General features: G+C 36.7%; 1 protein-coding gene across 1 annotated transcript in view; it reads right to left on the reverse strand.

The window, feature by feature from the left end:
• The window catches only part of LOC126371490 (long-chain fatty acid transport protein 4-like), a 38,205-nt gene extending 14,492 nt beyond the window's left edge, over window positions 1-23,713 (reverse strand). The window contains exons 1-2 of the mRNA XM_050016842.1: window positions 23,537-23,713; window positions 1,431-1,620 (exon numbers count right to left, since the gene is read on the reverse strand). Of these exons, the coding sequence (XP_049872799.1) occupies window positions 1,431-1,499 (69 nt within the window). The 5' untranslated portion in view covers window positions 1,500-1,620; window positions 23,537-23,713. The remainder of the gene's footprint in view (window positions 1-1,430; window positions 1,621-23,536) is intronic.

Genomic DNA, 23,713 nt, shown 5'->3' on the forward strand with positions numbered 1-23,713 from the left:
TTTGTTCATTGTTAGATTGTACATAAAAGTTCCCATGGATAAAAAACGCTCAAATGAAATTAAAAGTTGATAAACAAATCTTCTTCTTATCGTGAGGGTTGTGAGGTGGAATACCAACCTCATCTACCCTGGTGTCAGGGTATTGAGCCGCCAAAGGCCCCTGACATGGGTCATGTAACGATTACTCACTTACATCAGTAAGTAGTAACCGGGACCAACGACTTAACGTGCCTTCCGTAGCACAGATCATCTTACTTTCGGACAATTCAGGTGATCAGCCTGTAATGTCCTAACCAAACTTGGGATCTCAATGAAAACCCTGAAACTAGGTTTGATGAGGTTGGTAATTTACCTCACAACCCACACGACAAGAAGAAGAACGGGATTCGAACCCGGGGCCTCCGGATCTTAAGCCCAACGCTCAACCATTCGACCACAGAGGCCGTTCGATAAACATATTATTCTACGATTGTAATAGGTAACCAGTATAATAAGAAATAAATTTCATTTACTTTTATACGTAATTTCATAGACCCTGATGACCTTTACGAAACATACTTTGGGTGATAAGCAGCATGGAACGTGGAACTTTTCCCTTAAACCTCAGTTCAGTCACGGCGCGGCGGGAATCGCCTGGTTCCCGTGCGCCTCCATACCACAAATGGCCGATTAATATCTATTACATCAAAGTATTCTGTGGTATGAAAACACCGCGTTTCTCGCCGTGTCTGAACTGAGGCTATATTCACGATTATTTATATATATAAAAGCGACTGGTCATTGACTGGCAGACTCACTCATAACGAAATATTAGAAATTAAAAATGAGTGACTAGGAGTCTCAATTTTTTCTTGCGGGTTCGTTTTAGTTTTAGGACGTAGGTGCTCACTAGACGGGATTTTGCGAAATTCAACCCCTAAAGCGAAAAAAGAGGTGGCAAAATTTGTATGTTTTTATAGTTTTAATAATAGTGTTCCACGCGGACGAATTAGTGGACATTTTTTTTTTGACGTTACTTATTGTAGGTTTGCCGCAGATGGCATTAACTACTTGGCCGGACAAATGGGGAGCGCTGAAGGCTCTTACCCGGTACAACGTTTAAGACAACAGGCCTGCCTGAGGGTGCCCAGTTGGGCGCCAACCTCGGCTCAGGGCGTCGTCTGAGAGGAAAAATATTTGAAAGAATTAATCGACCCTAGTGGGTCGATAGCGATAAGCGCTGAATGAGGGAAATCGTCGACCACGCCAGCGGGGTCGGTATCGGGGTGAAGTAGTGGATAAGCTAGTATCTACATATACTTGGATACCTAACACTTTTTTAAAACGTGATGTGGCGTTGTAGATTTGCATCGGATGCTTTTCACTACTTTCCCGGAGAAATGGGGAGAGCCGAGGGCTCTAATACTTATCACTTATAATGATAAACTTACCTGTACTTTCTGCAAAGCAGAGTCAGTCTTGTTCATATTATTGTCGACGTTCGTCTCGACATTCGACATCTTGGCAACGGTGTAGCAACTAACGTTTTTACAATAGTTTTTTCTTTCAATCTTCTTGTTGTTATGGACTGTTGTTCGTTAAACCTGCGTTGAGCAGCGCATCTTTTTGTCGAGGTTCTATCTGCAACAAACGTTTTGTTTGGTAAGTTAAATAACACTTGATATAAATTAGTTACTTACTAAAATAAACACTTTTTTGAAAAAAACTGTAAGTACGCGTGGCGTGCGTGTTACATTCATTTCGTCTAAAACATTTTATCTTATATGATAGTCCAGTTAGTATAATGCTTGCCTCTCACTTTGAAGTCGCAGGTTATAATCCAGCGCAGGCCAAAACCAATGATTGTCGAATTTGTTTTTGAATTCATGTTTGGATCATAAATGATTATCACGTGCTCAGCGGTGAAGGAAAACATCGTGAGGTAACCCACATTCCCGAGAAATGTATTTTCGGAAGTTGACCTAATCTGTATTGGGCTGGTTTTCCCTTCGCGGGTTGGAAGGTTAGACAGGCAGTCGCTTCTGTCAAAAACCGCACCTGTCAAATTTTCAGGTTAAGTAAGCGGACCCTGTGATAAACGGGATAATGCTAGAGGGATGAATATAATACAACATCTTATAGGCTAGCCTACACTATCGCGCATGTAGAGTAATGGGGAGCTGTCTTTTTAATCAATCAATAATACTTTATTGCACAACAGTTGCCACTGAGATACCGAATAGGCCTACTGATTGAGGGCCGACATTTTTACTTTATTTATTTTTTTATTTACACCATACCAGCAGTATATACCTATACTCATACAATAGCAATACTGCCGGTTTATAAAGACATAATTGTTATTACTTTTTCTCTCTATGACGTACATTTACGCATGCGTCAATTTGATATAAGTACAATATACATACATACATAAACTCACGCTTAATTACTACCGGGGTAAGCAGAGACTATGGGATTCAGACACTTCTTTTGCTTCCTCCACATTCATAAATCGTTTCATACACGCGCGCTAGTTCAGAGTAGATCGTACTAGACCTTTTCTAAGGACATCTCCAATTTGGTTAATGAACGTCCTTCTAGGTCTTCCTCTGCCAACCCTATCACAACAACCTTCGCATTATATACTGCTTTCGTAATCCTATTATCCTTCATCTGCTCTATATCAGTACCTAATGATAATTTAAATACAATAATCCAGTACTCTTGATTTTAGGAAAATAGTTCATTATGTTACGGCTAGCTTCGAGCAGAGACTAATATCAGTTCATCCATTTTTATCAGGCTAAAAATGTAGCAAGAAACATCTTGAATAGAGTTAATTGCGGTTTCGCGTTCAATCGTTATCAGATTATTCGACCAATTCACAATTGGAACCAACCACTCATAAATAGGTATACGACAACTGTACATAGTATATTTGATGTTATAAATAGTCTCTAAATTAGGTGCTCAATTTTTTAGGTAAGCTGAGCTCGTGAAAAAGGGACAGCGCGTCCCTAGGGATGTCATTAATACAGTCTCTTAACTCTCTAAGTATTAAATATGCCTTATGGCTTCCACACATAAACACGATACGACGTGGCATCGTACAACGATGCGGCGTCATTTCATGACACGACGTCGCGTCGTGGAAACCTACGACACGACGTCGTAACGTGTCTATGCACAATACGACATCGTGACGTTAGAAACTCACGATGAAATCCTGCGCAGTTGTTATTAGAAATTCAAAGATGACGGATGATAAAATCCAGTATCTTCTGATTCTTCGTCTTCTTGTTAACAGGATAACCAGAATGCGTCTAGTGAGGTCCATATTTCAGAATGAACTACATCAGCCCAACTGTATCGACGGCATCGTACCGTGCGTGACACGTTACGATGTCGTGTTATTCTATGATGCTCATCGTAGATTTTCACTACGCGACGTCGTATCGTGTTTATGTGTGGGAGCCCTTAATTACCTGTGATCTGTCTCCTCGCTGGGCTAGTGAACATTGCCCCTAAATACCTACGTAGATACTTTTTACTCGACTTAACAAAGGACGTCGTAATATTCCTATTCGACATTGTTGTGAAAGAAAAAATGTAGTATATAACCTTAGTATGACGAATTCAACACGTGATTTTAACCGCAGACCAAATTAACCCGTGTACCTACCAGCGATTTATGAAATAATCGTTATACTCATCGTCACGGACTTTGAATAATATTACTGTTGCCAAAAAGACCGGTCGAAATCCAGTTTTTAATTTGCCCAATTTAATATTCAGTCTCTATGATCATATGATTCTATGTTTTATTTTCAAAGTGGCATTTAAAATGCAAGTATATTTTGAAACCAAATTTGTTTCTAACAAAATCGGAAGTCTACTTAACTAAAATACCAATTTATGTTAGCAGATTAGTAGAAAATCTGGTTTGCTTTCCTTTTCAACTGTTATCAGGCAAAGTTAAATACACATTTCCGGCATGTTGGGGTAACGATATTTACATTTGACCTATGACCTACCTACCCACTTGACTAGCTGTCGTCTGTCGACCCTAATAACGCCAAAGAAAAGTTTCGTCAATTACGAAGCTATCGCGAGGAATCAGTACAATCAATCTAAGATCAAACACAACAACCTTTATGTGGGAAAGGTCGAGGCCCCGTCGTCAAAGGCTCAAGCTTGAACAGTGAACACGCGAAGAAAGAAAACCTCAATGAAAGTGAGAGTCAACGAACTCAACGAACTCGCACAATTACATATTACCGCAGAGAGAAACTGAAGGCTATTGAATCTTTTGTGTTTATAAATACGCGTACCTTTCACCTAACACTTTAATAATTCGACAGTACATACATTCATTTGAAAAATGTTTTTCGATAAGATAGGTAGAAAGTATTATATGATCTGTGGTTGAAATAAATACACAGGTGGCCTCTATGGTCCAGTGGTTGAGCGTTGGGCTCACAATCCGGAGGTCCCGGCTTCGAATCCCGGTGGGGACATATCACAAAAAACATTTTGTGATCCCTATTTTGGTTAGGACATTACAGGCTGATCACCTGATTTTCCGAAAGTAAGATGATCCGTGCTTCGGAAGGCACGTTAAGCCGTTGACTGACGTAAATAAGTAATCGTTGCATGAGCCATGTCAGGGGCCTTTGGCGGCTCAATAATGACCCACCCGATAGAAGAAGAATAAATAAGTAACATAACATAGGCCATTCCTTTGAACCTAAATTTGGGATTTCGTATGCGGTTTCATATACGAAATAGCGTGTCCGGAACCTCTTGTCTCGCGATTCTGTATGCAGCAAACATTAGGGTTGGTGGAGAAACCCCAGACCCGAATCAATTTAGAAAAGTTGATCAAACTAAAAATAAGATTAATTTGTAGGTATTTCCATACTAAAGGTCTTTTAACGACGTTAATAGCTGGTATACTTGTAATTATGATTACGTTTCTTGTGGTCGGGCCTTCCCATATCGATTTTGAGTAAACACTAGTTTCCTTCAAGCTTCATGAATATCAACAAATCTTGGCCGGATGAGGAACATTGACATTGAAAATGTTTATTTTATCTGTTTACCATTATTGTTAAGTTTTAAACTCTGTCAAGGACAGCAAGACAAGGCTATCTCAAAGAAGAAACAACTTTAAACAACTACTTAAGTATTAATTAGCAGAAAAATTTAATAAGCAGTAAAGTTGTGTTACTAATAGTAATTGTGTTATAGAAAAACAAATAAGTATACTTAGTCACGTGTCGGTTCAAATGTACCTATGGTCAAAGAAGAAATAAGCAATCGTGGAATCCAGTGCAAAAAAAGATTAGAAATGTACCCAAATCAGCTTGCGGGGCAACTAATATTCCAGAAACCATAGGTCGTTTAAAAAGAAACGAGACATTTCCGATAAGGACAGTCAGGCCGAATGACTACTTCAATGAAAGGACTGACTACGCTGGGAGTAGTGACCCCGATACCGACCCCGCTGGCGTGGTCGATTTCCCTCAATCAGCGCTTAACCCTATCGAGCCACCAGTGTCGATTAATTCTTTCAAATATTTTTCCTCTCAGACGACGCCCTGAGCCGAGGTTCGCGCCCAACTGGGCACCCTCCGGCCTGTTGTCTTAAACGTTGTACCGGGTGAGAGCCTTCAGCGCTCCCTATTTGTCCGGCCAAGTAGTTAATGCCATCTGCGGCAAATCTACAATAAGTCACGTCAAAGAAAAAATGTCCTCCATGCCATATAAACCCAACCCATCTGCTTATAGTCAATGAGACTGATCGCAAGATACAATCACAAAAAAAACATGTTAGTTCGGTACATACAAAGACTTCGGAGTCAAGAATCAAGAACCAAAACAAACATTGGTGTGTATCCTCGTCTATCATCTTCAGCTCAAGTACTCCTGGTCCGTATCATGAGTGACAACTGTATACAGCTGTGTTCTCGAATACTGCGCCACAATAAACACAGCCACGTTTTCTGGCTGTGTAAAAGCACGGCAGCGCCTTTTAAAAGAAACACATTTTCAACAAAACATTTTTTAACCTTTATTTAATGAGCTTAGTCTTAAAAGTGACAAACTGCTCAATACATCCTCATAGAAAAATAAAATAATAAAACAAGGCACATTGTATTTACTCACATCTCAATTTCAAGCCCCGCTTGACCAAATAGGCTAGGTTCCAATCAGTCAAATCAGTTACCTTTTACTAAACGTCAAAACAAGAAATTGCTATGGAATTTGTATGAAAAAACATACTTTGACGTCATGGAAAAACGTGATAAAATGTCGGACTTATTATTACGGTTTTCTTGATTAAAATTCCTAAATAAGTTAAACAGAAAAAAGAAAATGTTTTTCGTTAGTTTTAGATCTGTCTTTATTTAGTAATCGGACTTTCATAATTTATCTTGAACCTAGTACACGACCCAATTGTACAGCATCTTGGCCTCCTTAGATAACGGAAAAGCCAAAATGGCGTTACATGCACCGATCTGATAAAATTCAGGACACATAATCTGCATTTTAGATCTAAGGGATTCATTACGCACATTCAACATTGACTTATTCATTCTTCTTCCTTCGTGTGGGTTGTAAAGTAAATTACCAACCTCATCAACCCTGTTATCAGGGCTATTACTTAGCCGCCATAGGCCTCTGACATGGCTCATGTAACGACTACAAACTTACATCAGTAAGTAGTAACCGGGACCAACGGCTTAACGTGCCTTCCGAAGCACGGATCATCTTTCTTTCTGAACTGACACTTAGGTGATCAGGCTGTAATGTCCTAACCAAACTAGGGATCACAAAGTGATTTTTGTGATATGTCCCCACCGGGATTCGAACGCGGGACCTCCGGATAGTGAACCCAACGCTCAACTACTGAACCGCAGAGGCCTTTATTAGTATTCATACAATTTATTTCATTCCGAATTAAAATTGAGACCACAACCTTTGACCTGGACTGAAACTAGTTTGCCTTATTGCGAGGTTATGTTAACAAAAATCATTCGATTGTGACTTGAGGTGGCGGAAGGAAAGTTTGCAACTTGCCTAGACATCGGCTTGGTTATAATTTTATTAATGTTTACTGGCGATGCCTTGCCATCTGCGGCAAATCTACAATAAGTCACGTCAAAAAAAACTGGTGATGCCTAAATGTATATTTTGGACAGATGTAGGCATATGTATAGCTACTTACATCACTGCGAACGCTGCGGCGGAGGTGTGAAATAATCTTGACCATATCCGAAAATATTTACACAGGAAAATTGTTTTAAATAATAAAAGTATAATTGTTTAGCATCGCTTTTGTTATTCTTCAGTTTAAAGATATTTTTATTTCTTAATAACGACAGTTACAATGTCTTTTACTTAAGAAACAAGCGGTAGATAATTAGATTATTAGTTCCCTTACACTATGAGTATGTAGGTATGCGTTTGATAGGTAAGTACAATTTTTAGAAACGTCTGTTACCACAGTACATATCAATAAAGACATTTTCTTTTAGAAAAAACCCTTTTCAAAATAAAGAAAAAAAATACACATTAAACTCCCTTTTCTAGAATATAAATAATAATATATTGTAGTATAATTCTTAAATTATTGTTCTTGAAAATAACCCTACTGACTAATCACTATCAGCCCATTAACGTCCCCACTTCTGGGGCACGGGCCTTCCCTATGGATGGATAGGGAGATCGGGCCTTAAACCACCACGCGGGCCCAATGCGGATTGGTGGTTATTAACGACTGCTAATGCAGCCGGGACCAACGGCTTAACGTGCCTTCCGAAGCACGGAGGAGCTCGAGATGAAAACATTTTTTTTGTGGTCACCCATCCTATGACCGGCCTTTGCGAAAGTTGCTTAACTTCAACAATCGCAGACCGAGCGCGTTTACCGCTGCGCCACCGAGCTCCTCACTGACTAATAACCTCCAGTAAATTAATCGTCACGAAACAAGCATACAAAGTCACAATAATAGGGCAGTTTCCAACTAGTCAAATCAGTTACCTTGTACTAAACGTCAAAACACGAAGTTACTCTGGGATTTGTATGAAAAGCAACCTGTGACGTCATAGAACGTGATAAAATGTCGTACTTATTATTATTATTATTTTTATTAAAAGCCATAAATAAGTTAAATAGAGAAAAGAAAACCATTATTGTCACCTTTAGTTCTGTCTCCATTTTGTTATCAGAATTTCTTTACCTAGAAAACTACCCAATTGTGCGTGCTGTCGTTGACTATGTAAGCTACCCTAAAGATTTGTCTGGTCCGGTCTTCACAGAAGCGACTGCCTGCCTGTCCTAACCCGCAAAGAAACCTAGCCTAACATCTACAAATTAGATCACATACCTATGAATGATACGCATATTATTTATTCACCGTTGAGCACGTTATGATTTAAATTATGATCCAAACATGAATTCGAATATTATTGGTTTAGAACGGCCTCAGTGGTCCAGTGGTTGAGCGTTGGGCTCACGATCCGGAGGTCCCGAGTTCGAATTCCGGTGAGGACATATCACAAAAACCACTTTGTGATCCCTAGTTGGATTAGGACATTACAGGCTGATCACCTGATTGTCCAAAGAGTAAAAAGATCCGTGCTTCGGAAGGCATGTTAAGCCGTTGGTCCCGGTTACTACTTACTACTGTAAATAAGTAGTCGTTACATGAGTCATGTCAGAGGCCTATGGCGGCTAAGTAATAAATAACCATGACACCAGGGTTAATGGGGTTGGTAATTCACCTTACAACCCACACGATAGAAGGAGAAGAAAAAGAAGAAGATTGGCTTACACCCGTGCTGGAATTCGAAACTGTGACCTCAAAACGACAATCAAGTGTTCTTCCCACTGGGTTACCACAGCTCTCTTACATTACATGAGTAATATGCTTTAAAACACAAATATAGACTTTAAGTAATTAACAAACTTTACATTGCTACTGTCAGGCTTTAGTTACTTAAGTAGTTACACAGTTAAATACATTAACGAGTTTCAATATTTGTCCATAATCTGCATATTAACAGACGACCACTGTTGATTAAAAACCTGACCAAAGTCATACAACATAAAGCCATCTAACATAAAGTTGAGGGTTCCGTAAAAATACGATTAGTATGCCATTTGCATTATGCGTTCAAATCAGCTTTCGAAAATATAAATTTATATACTTATTTACTTAAGTATTTTTGAATATAATATCTATTTAATCATTTACACCGTTCGATTGAACTGAAATATTTTCTTTGTTCAATTCATGGGGAGAAGTATCAAAAATTAAATAGGTACTTATCTTTCTTTTAAAATCGTTATTTTAAAAGAATAACTTAATTTAATGACTTAATTTACGAAATACGAAATTAAATTGGAAAGAATAATTAGAACGATAAAAAAATATGTTAGGACACAGGGTTAGTGCGGCCGAATAAATCGAAAATATACTTTGCGGTTTTATTAATCTAACAATGAATCCCTAAAATTACAGAATTTAACGTTGACATTCATTGATTAACTGTTTATAGCGTCAACGTAAAACGCCAAATTATTCGTAAAAATGTAAACGAGATAATGAATACTTGTTTAGTTCCTTGAACTGTGTGAATCATGTATCTTAATTATTGTAGATTTTGTCGTAAGTACTTATCTATTGAAAAATAACACATGTACCTACTATTTACCATAGTAAGTGTACTGAGTATAGGGGTGTCACAAAAGTTAACCAAAAAAGTCTTAGGGCTAGGGTCGTCCTAGTGAGATAAGTCTCATCAGCACATCAGGGCTACCATGCTCCGCGTGATAAAATTATCGATAAATTCAATAAATTTTGTCGAATTCGATAAGTTTGTATTTTTCCCTAACATGCGCGCCACGTGATTATGTTCGTATTTCGACAGAACGACATGACTTATTTGGGTTAGCATATTAGCACCAATCGACAAAACGACATAATTATATCGTCAGAATCGATAAAATGACAGTGACAATATTTTATCACGAGATATTATGGTGGCGCCAACAAAATGTAGGTATGCAGTTGTATAAAAAGTACATCTCCTGGTTGCTCAACCAATTTGTTGCCACCAACCGAATCGCGAGTAATTTCGCGCATGCATGGTGTCCTAGTGAGATAAGGCCCTAAGTCTGTCTTAAGTAAGTAATAGACACACAAAATTAAGTTTTATTCCCTATAGTTAAATGTCACAAGTTAAAAGTTTTTGATTTGATTTGCTTCTTATAATCGAGACCGGAGAAAACATAAATAGATAAATACTATTAATAAGAATACTTGATTTTGAAAGGATACTTTTCAAAGCGTTGCAAGTTTGAAAATTTATCCAGCCAACTACTTAGCAAATAACGGCTTTTTGGCGGGAAACGGGAACGGGACAGTTGCTTTCTTCATTGAATAATCTAAATAATTAATACGAAGTGGTGTTTTGTGGTTAATGATCGCATTAAGTTAGTCGGAAGACATTCGCGAGTGTTATTATATTGGAGTATTCAATAAACAAAGTGTATCTGCCTATTTTCGCTTCGTGTCAGGAAGCCGCTTCATAACTCAAAAGTTTATGCGGACTTTTGAGTTAATTCGTTTGGGGTTCGGAGTAGGAGTCTACTCCGAGGGTGGGGTTTCATCATCATCACCTTTCATGATTTCATTAATCATCAAGAAAAAATACGTCAGACATGGCTGTAAGGGCATAGTTCCCTTTGCCTTACCCTTCGGGGAAAACCAAAACAAAAAAAAAAACATATCTAGTCTCGTAAAGGGATGTAAGTAAGTATTTAAAAAACAAATTTTAAATAGTTATTATAACTAAAAACAGAGACAGGTTTGCATAGATAGGATTTGGAGTCATGGTCCAAGGTGTCCTAGTTGACTCACCTTCCGTGTGATGTACATTATAACCGCTAGTTTTTATTGCTTTTGCAACATGGTAATAATTTTACTACGTTACTTGCATTGAGAAATAATTCGTTAGTTTGTTTCAGATATTGGACAAAGTAGAATGGATTGTAAAAGTCTATCAAAGGCACAGGCCTCCCCTTAATCAACCGAGGTTTAAAAAGTCCCGCGTTGGCGGCGCTACTGACGCAGATTTTACACAGAATTATTGTGACTTGTCAAATAGTTTCATTAAAATCCGTCAACTTCTTCTTGGCGCGGTTTATTATTTTAAACCTTTAGTTTTTCTTTAGTTTTATTTTTGTAATAAAGCGTCAAAATGTCTTTTGACCTCTTGTGTTGTTCTGTGAGAAGGCAGATGCTTTCTCCGACATTATGGCGTAAGTCTATATATGCCTACGAACAACAGTTTGTTCCAAAATACTTTACAAGTTATGACGTCACATCCTCATAAAAGCAATATGTTCTGAAGTAATAATTCAACAGTATCTATCTACAGTTCCTTATTATGTTTGACGGCGGCTACATTATGATGATCGCGATGTGTGCAGAGTGTCATAACCTGACGTGCATTACGTATGCGATGCTATATTGACCAACGATGTGTGAACCATCGCTCTGATCCGCCTTTCCTAAGCTAGGTTTTGTTGGTGGAAACTTCCCTCATTCAGCGCTTATCGCTATCGATCCACTAGGTTCGATTAATTCATTCAAATATTCTTCCTCTCACACGACGCCCTGAGCCGAGCTTCGCGTACTTATATTACCTATAAGTACTCGGACTTCTCACATTTAGTTGCTTAAATAAACACGTGAGATGTAGACAAGTGCCGCAAATTGAACTTAGAAAATTTAATGTTTTGGCACCTTTCTTATTTTCCACGGAAAAGGCGTTGAATAAGAAAATCAATCATAGCATACAAACAGGAAAAAATATGTAATACCTTGGTATTTGTAGTGCCTGATAAAATCATCATTCCTCATGTAATTTGATAGATCAGATAACAAAAAGATTATCTGAATATGCTATGCTTACTTAGTTAGTGAGAGGTCCACCACATATCCGTAGTCTAGATACCTATGTACGATAAATACATTGTAATGTTTTTCATAAACAAACACTAATAAATACGCGAAATTACGAAGCAAAATTCATTTTATCGGTTTATACCAACCGGATTAAATAATTTATGTAATGCAGTGACATGCAATATCATAATTTATTATAAATTACGATGATTTTACGTTTCAGAGCTGTCATGGGCTGTCAATGCGATTATACAAAGTTAAAGAAACAGGGAAGTGAAAGTAAAATTTCTTGGTAAGTACACTGTTTTGGCGAAAGTTCACACCTTCGTCTCATCTATATCCTGCATGTACCCGAAAATTGTGCATTTGTGCCTCCCTCATTCAGCGGTAATCGCTATCGGCCCACTAGGGACGATTCTTCACATAAAATCCTCTCAGAAGACGTCCTCAGGCACTCTCTAGCAGGGTAAGCTAACCTATATATAACCTGCATTGACATCTATATTCAACTTTACCCAGCCATTAAATAAAATAAAACAAAAAGATCCTAAAGAAAGAGTACTGCGGTGGAGTAACATACCTATAGATCAATTGAGAGAGGTGAGTAGCCAGCATTGGGACATAAGTACACTTAATAGGTTGTAAAATTAAAATATTCCCAAGAGTTCCGATAGGTGGAAATAACAACTTCCGTTGCAATTTACGAGTAATTTTGTGCGACAGACCTAGTTTTAGAATGTCAATCTAAATATATCTAAGAATCTAGTTAGGACGCATTCGGTAGGAGTAATCTTAGCACTAATTGATAGCAATTAGGTTACTCTATTATTTAAAAAAAGCGCGACACTATACCTATAAAAAGTATACAAAATAATTATGATATATTAGTTTTTTATTTCAAAAAATAATAGTGTTTATATTTTTGTCAAAACAAACAGAGAGGGGTTAAAAACGTCACATTGGAGCAATTCAAAGCAATATTGCGAAGTATTTGACATTTCTTGACACTGCGCACTTACTTTCATATGCGCAAATGTCAAATTGCAATGTTTCTTTATAATATCAATTGCTTCTATGTGGCCGTTTTAACTCCCCAGTAGTATCTAATACAAAATACCACCATTGGAAAGAGTCAGACGAATTAACGACAAATGAAAGGTTGCAAGACCACAGATTAGTCACATTCGATGAAGCATGGTACGTAGGTACCTACATTTGTATGCAACCCGAGTGGTCGATGTCAAAGACATCGCAGACGGTACATTAGTCTTTGTCAGTGCTATCTGATGATTTATGTGTCATGGACTTCACCAGGTACCGCTCTTGGGTGAAATTCTCCAATGCCATTGTTGGTGCAATAAACTAAAATTAAAAACAAAAGTGTAACTGTAACTGCGTATATTTTTTTTGTGACACGCAGGTACTTAAATACATAGTGACAGTAGTACATATGTGAATCTAACATACATGTTGTTTGGTTCATCGTGTGCCAGATCGAATATAATGTATAACGATTGGGAGTCTTTAGCTACCCATCAAAAATACAAAAAGTCTTGGCCCAACAATTTTTTTTTTATGGAGGTAGCTAACCCCCCCGGAAGCCGTCCCAATCATCATATTCGATTTGGCACACGATGCACCAAACACCCTGTATAATGTTTCACGCATAGATAGTTAACAACGGAGTTTGAGACTTGAAAAAGAACTAGTTAGTACTAACAAAACGTACTTGTTATTTTTTGGCAAGCCAAACGCTACCACAAGCATGAAATGCATTTATGTACCAAATATCATCGGTCTGTGTTGATAATCGCATAATATGCACCTAAGTATAGTTCGTTATGTAATTAATAATTGTAATCCTGCTGACCGATAAAAGTGGTGTCCTTCGTTATACAAGAAAGAAAGAAAACGGATATAATTGCTGATAAATTATTTTGTTTTTCACAATTTCGTCTTATCAGCTTATCATTAAAGTTATTTATCGATAACCCCCTGACGAGATATCGTAATGTCCATAACTAGAAAGTACCGGTTGATATTGTAATCGTTATGAATTGACTGAGATCGATTATTTCAAACTTTCTCTCTAGCGCCTACTTTCTTCTCACACATTCAAGATTTGCGAGCTCACATCTGTATACCATGGACTCGGTCACATGTGAATGTACTACAACAATCAATCGCTATGTTTTGTATGATTATACAGGCTGTTAGTGACATCGTAACGAAAACTTTGAGGGATGATTGAGACCATGATTCTGAGTTGATATCAAGTGGAATTTTACGTCTTAAAGTATGGAACTGAGAATAATTAAAAAAAAATACACTAAAGTTTTCATGTATTTTCCAACAGGAAATTTCACTTGATGTCAACTCAGAATCATGGTCTGAATCATCCCCCTCAGTAGTAGTTACGGTATCACTAACACCCATACGAACTTGTATGGCTACCGTATCGGTACGTACTTGTACGGGGTATAAGTGATATCGTAACGAATACTGAGGGGGATGATTCAGCTTATTTTTCAGAGTTAATATGAAGTGGAATTTTCCATCGTAAAACTAAAGAATTAAAAAATAATTAAAAAAAAACACAAACAATGCTCCACTTGATATCAACTCAGAATAATAATCTGAATCATCCCCTACAGAATTCGTTACGACGTCACTAACACCCTGTATTAACATGATGTTGTTAAATATCAATTGATATTTGCAACTCATGCCGGCCATGTTGACTAAACTACAGGTTGATGGTGTATGTAACTAACATTACTTACTTATTTAAACAAACATTGTACGAACGAAACTCTTGAACGGATCTTTTCTTCCTGCAACTACGAAGTGTGTTTGACTACTGCAATAGCAGTTAGCTAATAAAGGATTTGTCCATGTCGATGGCTGAAAGTAGTATGTTTTATGACATTGTTTGTGCATGCACGCATATGCAAAGTCACGCCTAGCAGGCCTAGCACGCTATGCGACGCAAATAAATAAAAAAAAAATAAGGTGTCCTTGGTACACGCGACTACCGGGACATCCGCGATTTTTTCAAGTCGCACTCCAAAGGGAATATCTTATTATTGTATATTGCTTACAGAACAGCCTAGAAAAAGAAATCAGATACTATTTTCATAAGAAATGAGAAAATGTATATTTTTTAACATCATTTGCGTGAAATTGTGTGAATATTGGCAAGGGCTGTGTTTTGACATAAAATTAACGGTAAAAAAACTAAAGACTAAAGAAATGTCTGTGAAGAATAAACGTCGTAGGTAACTACTTATTGTACGGACTCATCAAAGAAATACTGCGGTTTATTACGCATAAATCCGCATAATCGATGTAGCCGATGAATGGGTAATTAAAAGACAAAAGAAAAATAGTTTTGCCCATTGTGTTGGCTCCTGGCCATATCAACACAACACTAGGAAGTAGCTCGTAGTAATCTTATAAGGTTATCATGTAGTAACCAATTCCATCATAGAAATTCAAAATTGTTTTTTTTATTTTAGTTCTTTTTCAGTACATACTTATAAAGAAAAAAACAAAGCTTTGTTATTTAAAACACGATGTATATATTTTTTTTAATTTTATTTTCAATTATTGTACTTTTTAATTTGTTAACTTTAGTTTCTACTTTTTATTATTATTTTAGTCAGTGTTGTTCGCGTCTATAATTGGCAGGCATATCGGAACTTTTCCTATGTGTATTTTATTTTGTGTCTTTGTGTATGTATTTACTGCTGTTGATCCGTTGGTCCCGGTTACTATTTACTGATGTAAGTACGTAGTCGTTACATGAGTCATGTCAGGGACCTTTGGCGGCTCAATAGTAACCCTGACACTAGGGTTGATGAGGTTGGTAATCCACCTCACAACCCACACGATAAAAGAAGAAGCACCCAAGTAGCTATCAAGGGTTATTATTATATAACACAGTGACCGATTCTACAGTTCAAATCCACCTACAAACGACCGAAAACCGTTTTTATTGACCGATTACAACATCCATTATGCATAACAATTTGAATCTCAATCGGATCTTGACCTTCGAATGAATAATTATACTCGTAAGTAAGCACGTTGCAAATTAGTTGGACGTAACCTCTACCTATACACACCTGATTCAGGTCAATTCGGTGGTTTTATATTTTAACTTTTTAACAAAAAAATATACTTTTTCTCAAGAATGGAGTGAAAAGAGCCATTAGTAATCGGATGAAAACTTGCAGACACTTTTGATACGATTCGTCATCACTAGTTTAAGAGCCACGCTCTTGTCGGTGTAGCATTTTCCGTTCTTGTCTATCAAAGATCAATTCCTTCACCTCCTTATAAGAGACGACGTTCGCCTCTTCTTTAATCTGTTCTCTTCTTGGTCTTCCCCTTCCTCTCTTTCCTTGTAGCTTCCCTTCTATAATGTTTTTAATAAATTCATCGTGTCTTATTTAGTGTCCAATCATCTTGCCTCTTCTGTTGATACGATTACTAAAGTTATTATCTTCTCCTTAGCGTTCTTAACGTCTCCGTTTTTCACAAAGTCCATTTTTGACAGGTCCGATTTTATACAGGGTTAGGTGGTAACTCGATCACATGAAAACTGGCCCGTCTGCGCTGAAGTTATGTGGGTGACACGCCCCAAGTAGCTACTTCTTGATGCGAATATACGAAGTCAGAAGATTGATATAGTAAACCGTATGGTGACAGGCGTGTAGATCTCACACGTTAGAAAAAACACAAGCTCCTTGTCGGTTTTAATGACATGCCCACGTATTTGAAAGAGATAAAAAATCTTTTATTTGCAATTAGCTCCCATGAAATATCCAAATGACACCTTCCAGGGCCCAATGGAGCTAATAGTGCTAACACTATGTCAAATATCTTGCGCAAACGCATCACGCAATGTCCGCACACGAATGTAGGTTGGCCTAAGTACGATCGTCTTCAAGCCAAGTTATGAATTAATCTGTTATGAGGGCAAGGATAACCATCAATTACAATTAAACCGCTTAAAACCTTTGTTCTTTTTTGACCGTTTATTCTGTTTTTACGCAAATTATTAGGTAAGTACAGTTTTTAAAATTAAACATGATATTATAATTAATAATAATTAATGAAGCCGAAGAACAGCTTTGTTTAGGAAATAGGAACTAAATTCGTCAATGTTTTCTAGTATGCTAATCATATTGTAGAATTTTCTTTTTTTTTTTTGCGTGATTTATTACGAATAAATTGGCTTTGGACTTGTCCGCAAAAATGACAAGCGCTGAGGACTCTCAACTGGTAAATAGTATTTATTAATAGTATTCATACAAAAGTAATCAACGAGTTCATTGATATTGTTACATAATTATTTATTTTTATAACCATAACTTTAAACAAATATATAAGTTAAGCTATAAGAAGCTTTCTTTCTACGATGTTTTTAATAAATTTGTAGAGTCTTATCATCTTTCTATCTGAAGGATGTAATATACGATCCCGACGACCCGATTACTCTAGCCATAGAGGCGGCCAATCAACTCGCGACACCAATCAGGACCCCCCAATACCGACTCCGCCGGCGTGGTCGACGATTTCCCTCAATCAGCGCTTATCGCTATCGACCCACTAGGGTCGATTAATTCTTTCAAATATTTTCCTCTCAGACGACGCCCTGAGCCGAGGTTTGCGCAGCACCCTCAGGCCTGTTGTCTTAAACGTTGTACCGAGTGAGAGCCTTCAGCGCTCCCCATTTGTCCGGCCAAGTAGTTAATGCCATCTGCGGCAAATCTACAATAATTCACGTCAAAAAAAAACATCTTTCTATCATATCCGGTAGAAAAATACTGAGTTGTTGTTGTGAGTTCATAATCTCTGGTCTCATACCGTGACGGTATAACTATGCGGTGAGGTAATTATTCTTCATGATGGCATTATGATATCTGTATATGTATGTGTTATGCTAGCCTTTCATTTGACGTCGTCATAGCTCACAAACGGAACGTGAAGGAAAACTTACGCAAGTCTCGAGTTTAAGTAAATAAAGCATTGTAATATATTGCAATGAGGGACTTTTCTATGGCTATGTTCCTCAAAAATATACAATATAAATACAAAATAAAATATAATATAAATATACAATACAATAAAAACCTTCTAATTTCATGGCTTTAAGCATCGTTTATATATTTATTTATTTTATTTTATTTGGGTAGCTTACAGCCTACACAAACACCCACACACACACAGCCTGGGTATTACAGCCTGGGTATTACAGCCTGGGTATTTGTTTTTGGGTATAAATGATGACCCTTTTTATTACACCTAGGCTGTCTACGCACCTCACTAGAGGGGTCGCGGGGTGGCCGCCGATCGCCGTTCATTCGTCGCTCGCCGACCCGCTCGTTGGCAACACTAATAAAAAAAAAAAAGAAATCCACTTCTCTCTGCGCCTCGCTCGCGCTCGCGTTCGATTTGTAATCTTCTAAATATATTGTAATATTTTGGAATTAAGGCACAATGACATCTTCCACCCATTATTATTCTGATCAAAATAAAGAGAAGCAATATAGGTAGAAACATATGTGATATAGTGATTTAAGTATCAATGATTTAGCAAGCAACAATGATTTGTATATATAATGAATCTGCCATTACATTGTACGTATATTTTTGAATAATTATACATACACATACATAAACTCACGCCCGTAATCCCTAATGGGGTGGGCAGAGCCACAAGTAATCAAAGACAACTTGCAGCCACTGTTGATACGAAGTCCAAAGATGGATATGATGAACCTTATGGTGATAAAGGATCAGCCTATCGCCCATAACATTAGTCCATCATGTTAGAGGACACAATCCCTCTGTCGGTTTGAATAATTATGTATCCGAGTAATGAGAAGATAGATAATTATCATTTTAAAGCTGTACAACGCCATCTATATTGTGTTTGGTGAACGTAGCATGGAGAGTTCCTTATTGAGAAAGTAGTAGCAATAGCATAAAAAAAGATAAAGCAAAAATTTACCATGTATAATATATTTTTTCTATTAACATTTCTGGTTCCGCAAATTCCACAACGTGTTTGTTTCTTGTTTTCAAATCATATCAATCATTTTGAATCAGAAATCAGAATATTTAATTTATTCAACGTAATTATCATGGATAAACTTGTTGAAGGTCAATGTAACATTTTGGAATTTACGTCATTTCACAAGGTGTTATGGCTGAGAAGAGAAGAAATGACACGGAACCGCAACAGCAACACATCTTTTAAATCAATGAAGGAAGGAATGAAAACGTGTAAACTTGATGTGTAACTTGTAACTTGTCTTGTATAGGTATATACATTTACAAGTTATTTAATAAAATTATCATTTTATCACTTTTGAGAAATTTTAGCTTTGTTAATCTACGTATTTTCGAGATAAACTTACAAAAGAAAGTTTATTATCTCGTATCTCTCGTGCATTCAATTTAATTACCTATTAGAGTACGTTTACGCTTAATTTAGTAGTTTTCTGAAAACAATGTACTTCCTTTCCGCTCTATAAACCTCTACCAAAAGAATGTTTAATTACTGATAGGTCATTGAATAGTAATTTAAACTGATATGCCACAAACGCATTTAGGTAGGTAGTTAAACACTCTTGTAAGTAGGTATTGGGACACGTTCCTAAGAGAAAATAATTCAAACTTGCATCTTGACGGTATAATAATAGGCACCAAATTACAGTTTAGAGCATACTAAACTACAACACGCTGCTTCACCGCAAATTGGTACAAAAACTTCACATGGCGTTAAATCTTTGAAAGCGCCTCAGACAAGATATTTCCCTCACCACGTTTTATCTCTCATTTCCACGTATACAAACAGAACAAAAAATAATAAACAAAAAATAATAATACTACGAATAGAACGGTAACTCCCCGCGCCGCACCAAATAGTATCGGCCGCCGACCTCAACCCCCTCTGGGTTATACTTGAGCATAGAAAAGGAGTAATGACTTAAGTCTAAAATGGCCGTCAGCCGCTAAGGAGTGGGGGGGAAGCGTATGAGATGTTCATATGAGATGATACGATACCTAGTTATAATAGAAAATTCGTGCTCACGACGTTACCTGCCCGTAGAATGAAAAAATCATTGGGCAATCGCGGATCACAAATGACATTCCTTGATATACCTTTGCCGTGGCATTGCATACGATCACTTATGGTGAAGTTAATGATGGTATCATCCGCTGTAATGCGGTACCGTTCAATTTGTCATTGTGTCTGTCATCGGCCTTCGAAGAGTAATCATTACGTCTCGTAATAGTTTACTATTGTGATGCCTTCTTATAACACTCGCTGGGTTTACGAGTTGGCCGGCGAACGTTTTACAATTTAAATTGCTGATTGCACAGACATCGAAAGTGTAGAGGTACTTTATAGTACACACTTATTTTTATTTTTTTAATAAGTAGCAGTTGCAATTAAAAATAAATTGGGTGATTTAACTTGTCTCTAAATTTTATTTTAAAAATTCACAGTTTTACGGTTTCACGTACTTTCTCTACTTATTAAGTTATGTAATATCTTAAAATTATAAAACCCGAAAGTAGGTACTTTATTTTTACTTTAATGAGTAATTAAGGGAGGAGGAGCTCGGTGGCGTAGCGGTAAACGCGCTCGATTTGCGATTGTTGAAGTTAAGCAACTTTCACAAAGGCCGGTCATAGGATGGGTGACCACAAAAAAAAAGTTTTCATCTTGAGCTCCTCCGTGCTTCGGAAGGCACGTTAAGCCGTTGGTCCCGGCTGCATTAGCAGTCGTTAATAACCATCAATCCGCACTGGGCCCGCGTGATGGTTTAAGGCCCGATCTTCCTATCCATCCATAGGGAGGGCCCGTGCCCCAGCAGTGGGGACGTCGATGGGCTGATGATGATGATGATGAGTAATTAGATAAGATCGATTGTCATGTTTTCAAGTTTGTTTTAACATAAAAATATATAGTAAAACGGTCGAAAGAGAAGAAGGAGAAGACTAAGAATAGCTTACAATTTAAAGAGAAGGCGAACTACAGAAAGCCTTATAAAGAAGTCAAAAAATTGGCCTTCGATAGACAAAAATGAATAATAGGTAGGTATTTCACCGACCGAGGAGCTCGGTGGCGCAGCGGTAAACGCGCTGGGTCTGCGATTGTTGAAGTTAAGCAACTTTCGCAGAGGCCGGTCATAGGATGGGTGACCACAAAAAAAAGTTTTTATCTCGAGCTCCTCCGTGCTTCGGAAGGCACGTTAAGCCGTTGGTCCCGGCTGCATTAGCAGTCGTTAATAACCATCAATCCGTACTGGGCCCGCGTGGTGGTTTAGGGCCCGATCTCCCTATCCATCGATAGGGAAGGCCCGTGCCCCAGCAGTGGGGACGTTAATGGGCTGATGATGATTTCACCGACAAGAGCGTGACTTTTAAATTACTTAATAATGATATAATATTATTTGACCAAATGAAAATCTACCGGCAGTTTTGAATTTTGCGTAAATCTTGATGCTTATAGATTTTCTCTTTACAATGTGAAATAATTATTAGATAACCAACATCCTCCTTTATTTAGATAAATATTATTGTTATAAAACTATCTTCATCATACTTTTTTCTACGTTTTAATAAACCCACTATTTAAATTCCTAGCTTAATGTAGAACCACACATGAAGTAAACATGTAGTGGCGGATTACCGAATGCTAATGATTACGATAAGACATAAATATGAAAGATGATAACACAAAAATAAGCTACTTGAAACAAAAAATATATATTTAAACATAACACACGCTTCATGACTATATTTCCAATTAGGGTAGTTAGACGTGCATGATGAAATAAACCACGTCCCATAACTCACAGAGCTTTCTGTAGGTTATTGGTTTTTGAACGTTTACTATCTCTCAGGTATATAGTCCTTGTACGAAAAATGTATAATGATTAAATTTTTAATCTGTTTGACTGTTCTGTAATAAGTAATATTACGTAACTTCCTACTTCCATCCCTGTTCTGTTGCACAGTATGAATCCAGATATATACAAATGTTTATCTATATGTAAGTACCTTAAACTATAAATATCCCCATTATTTTATTCTAATTATTTATATAGAATTCCCGGCATATTTATTTTATCCATCACCTTTCTGATCCTTTTCCAAATTCCGTTCCTTGTTTTTCCTACTAATCCGTTTCCCTATGTTCGTGGCAAATGCGAAAGCCGCGCGAAGCCAAAAACTAAGAAAAAAAAATATTGCGTAACTTGCAGTCTTATTCGCCTTTAATTTGTTTTTAATAAGATTATTGTGTAAGATATTTTTTTTTGCATAAGCGTGTAAATTAATTATCAAGTGCTTAAAACAGTTTAAGATACACAATCATTAATCACGCACGTCATTTAAAATTAAGATTAAGATAATATTAGCGATTTTCTTATTGTTTAATTTAAATATGTAGCATAAAAATGTCCTGAAAATTATGTGAATTATTAAACTATGGGAGATTTCATCCAATAACCTCATTCGGTCAAACGTTACTCTATGTTTTTTCCGTGTAAAATTATTTAAACAGCTTAATTTGTATAATCAAACTATTGGCATTGAATTTGAAATATGTTTATCATGTTTTCATTGTAAAAAGTTATATGCATTTATGATAAATGCATACATATTATCATATCCAACCACATGCCTACCTACCTATACTTACAGGTATATAGGGAGAAAATAAGAATTAAGTACAATGAAAGTTGTCGTTATTTGAATCCTATTTTAGTATTTCGCTACTTAAAGAAAGTCATAAAATGAAACTTATGAATAACTTTTAAGATTATAGTATTAAAACTTTATTTCAGTAGGTACATATTTTCAAACTCTTTGCCTAATAACATGGTACTTAAGTTATAATTCATTAATCATGGTAATCATCAAAGACAGATTTTATCGAAGATCATTTCCTTACTTTAATTTTAAACACATTTTCACATGAAAGAAGGATTTTTTACACGCAGATTTGTAACTGAAAACTTTATTTCCCTTTTTCATAATTCCCTGTAAGTATTGTGCAGTAGGTACTGAAATATCTCAGACATGAATTTATCTGAGTTTGCAAGAGAGCCATTCTTGCAGCCCATGTTATTATTATTACAATATTACTACATACAATTGTTACTCAGATGTTGTCATAACGTAATGGTATGTTTGTTTTAGTAACAACTGTATGCAGCAAAATATGACAAGTGAATCGTGTAATTTATATGTAAAATAGTCTGTAATTTTCAGCCAACAAGAAAGGAAGAGAGCAGTTTTCATTATGAAATAACTAGAAATATGATTTGTTTAGTAACTGTATAAGTATTACATATTTAATTAATTAATTTCTTGATTTTCAAATACTTGTCACGTTACTGTCATCTATTTCATTAAAATAGGTAAGTACTCGATTTTATTTTAAGTATTATCATCTACTACTTACTTATTACCCTAATTACATGCAAAATAAAACGGACTTTCATTCATAATTAACAACTAAAAAAAGTTTTATTTCAAACTTACCAAAAAAACGCAGCAAAATTCCCAAGGGCAGGAGTTCCTTTTCCAAATCCAAATCACGAATTCGAAATTTGAAAAAAAGTAAAAAGTTTTTAATGTTTTCTTTTTTGCTTTCCTTTTTCTGTTTTGACACAGGCGACTTTGCGCGAGTCCACTGCCGGCGAGACTGATTGCGTGTTT

Source organism: Pectinophora gossypiella, chromosome 1, assembly GCF_024362695.1.
Source record: "Pectinophora gossypiella chromosome 1, ilPecGoss1.1, whole genome shotgun sequence".
Lineage (NCBI taxonomy): Eukaryota > Metazoa > Arthropoda > Insecta > Lepidoptera > Gelechiidae > Pectinophora > Pectinophora gossypiella.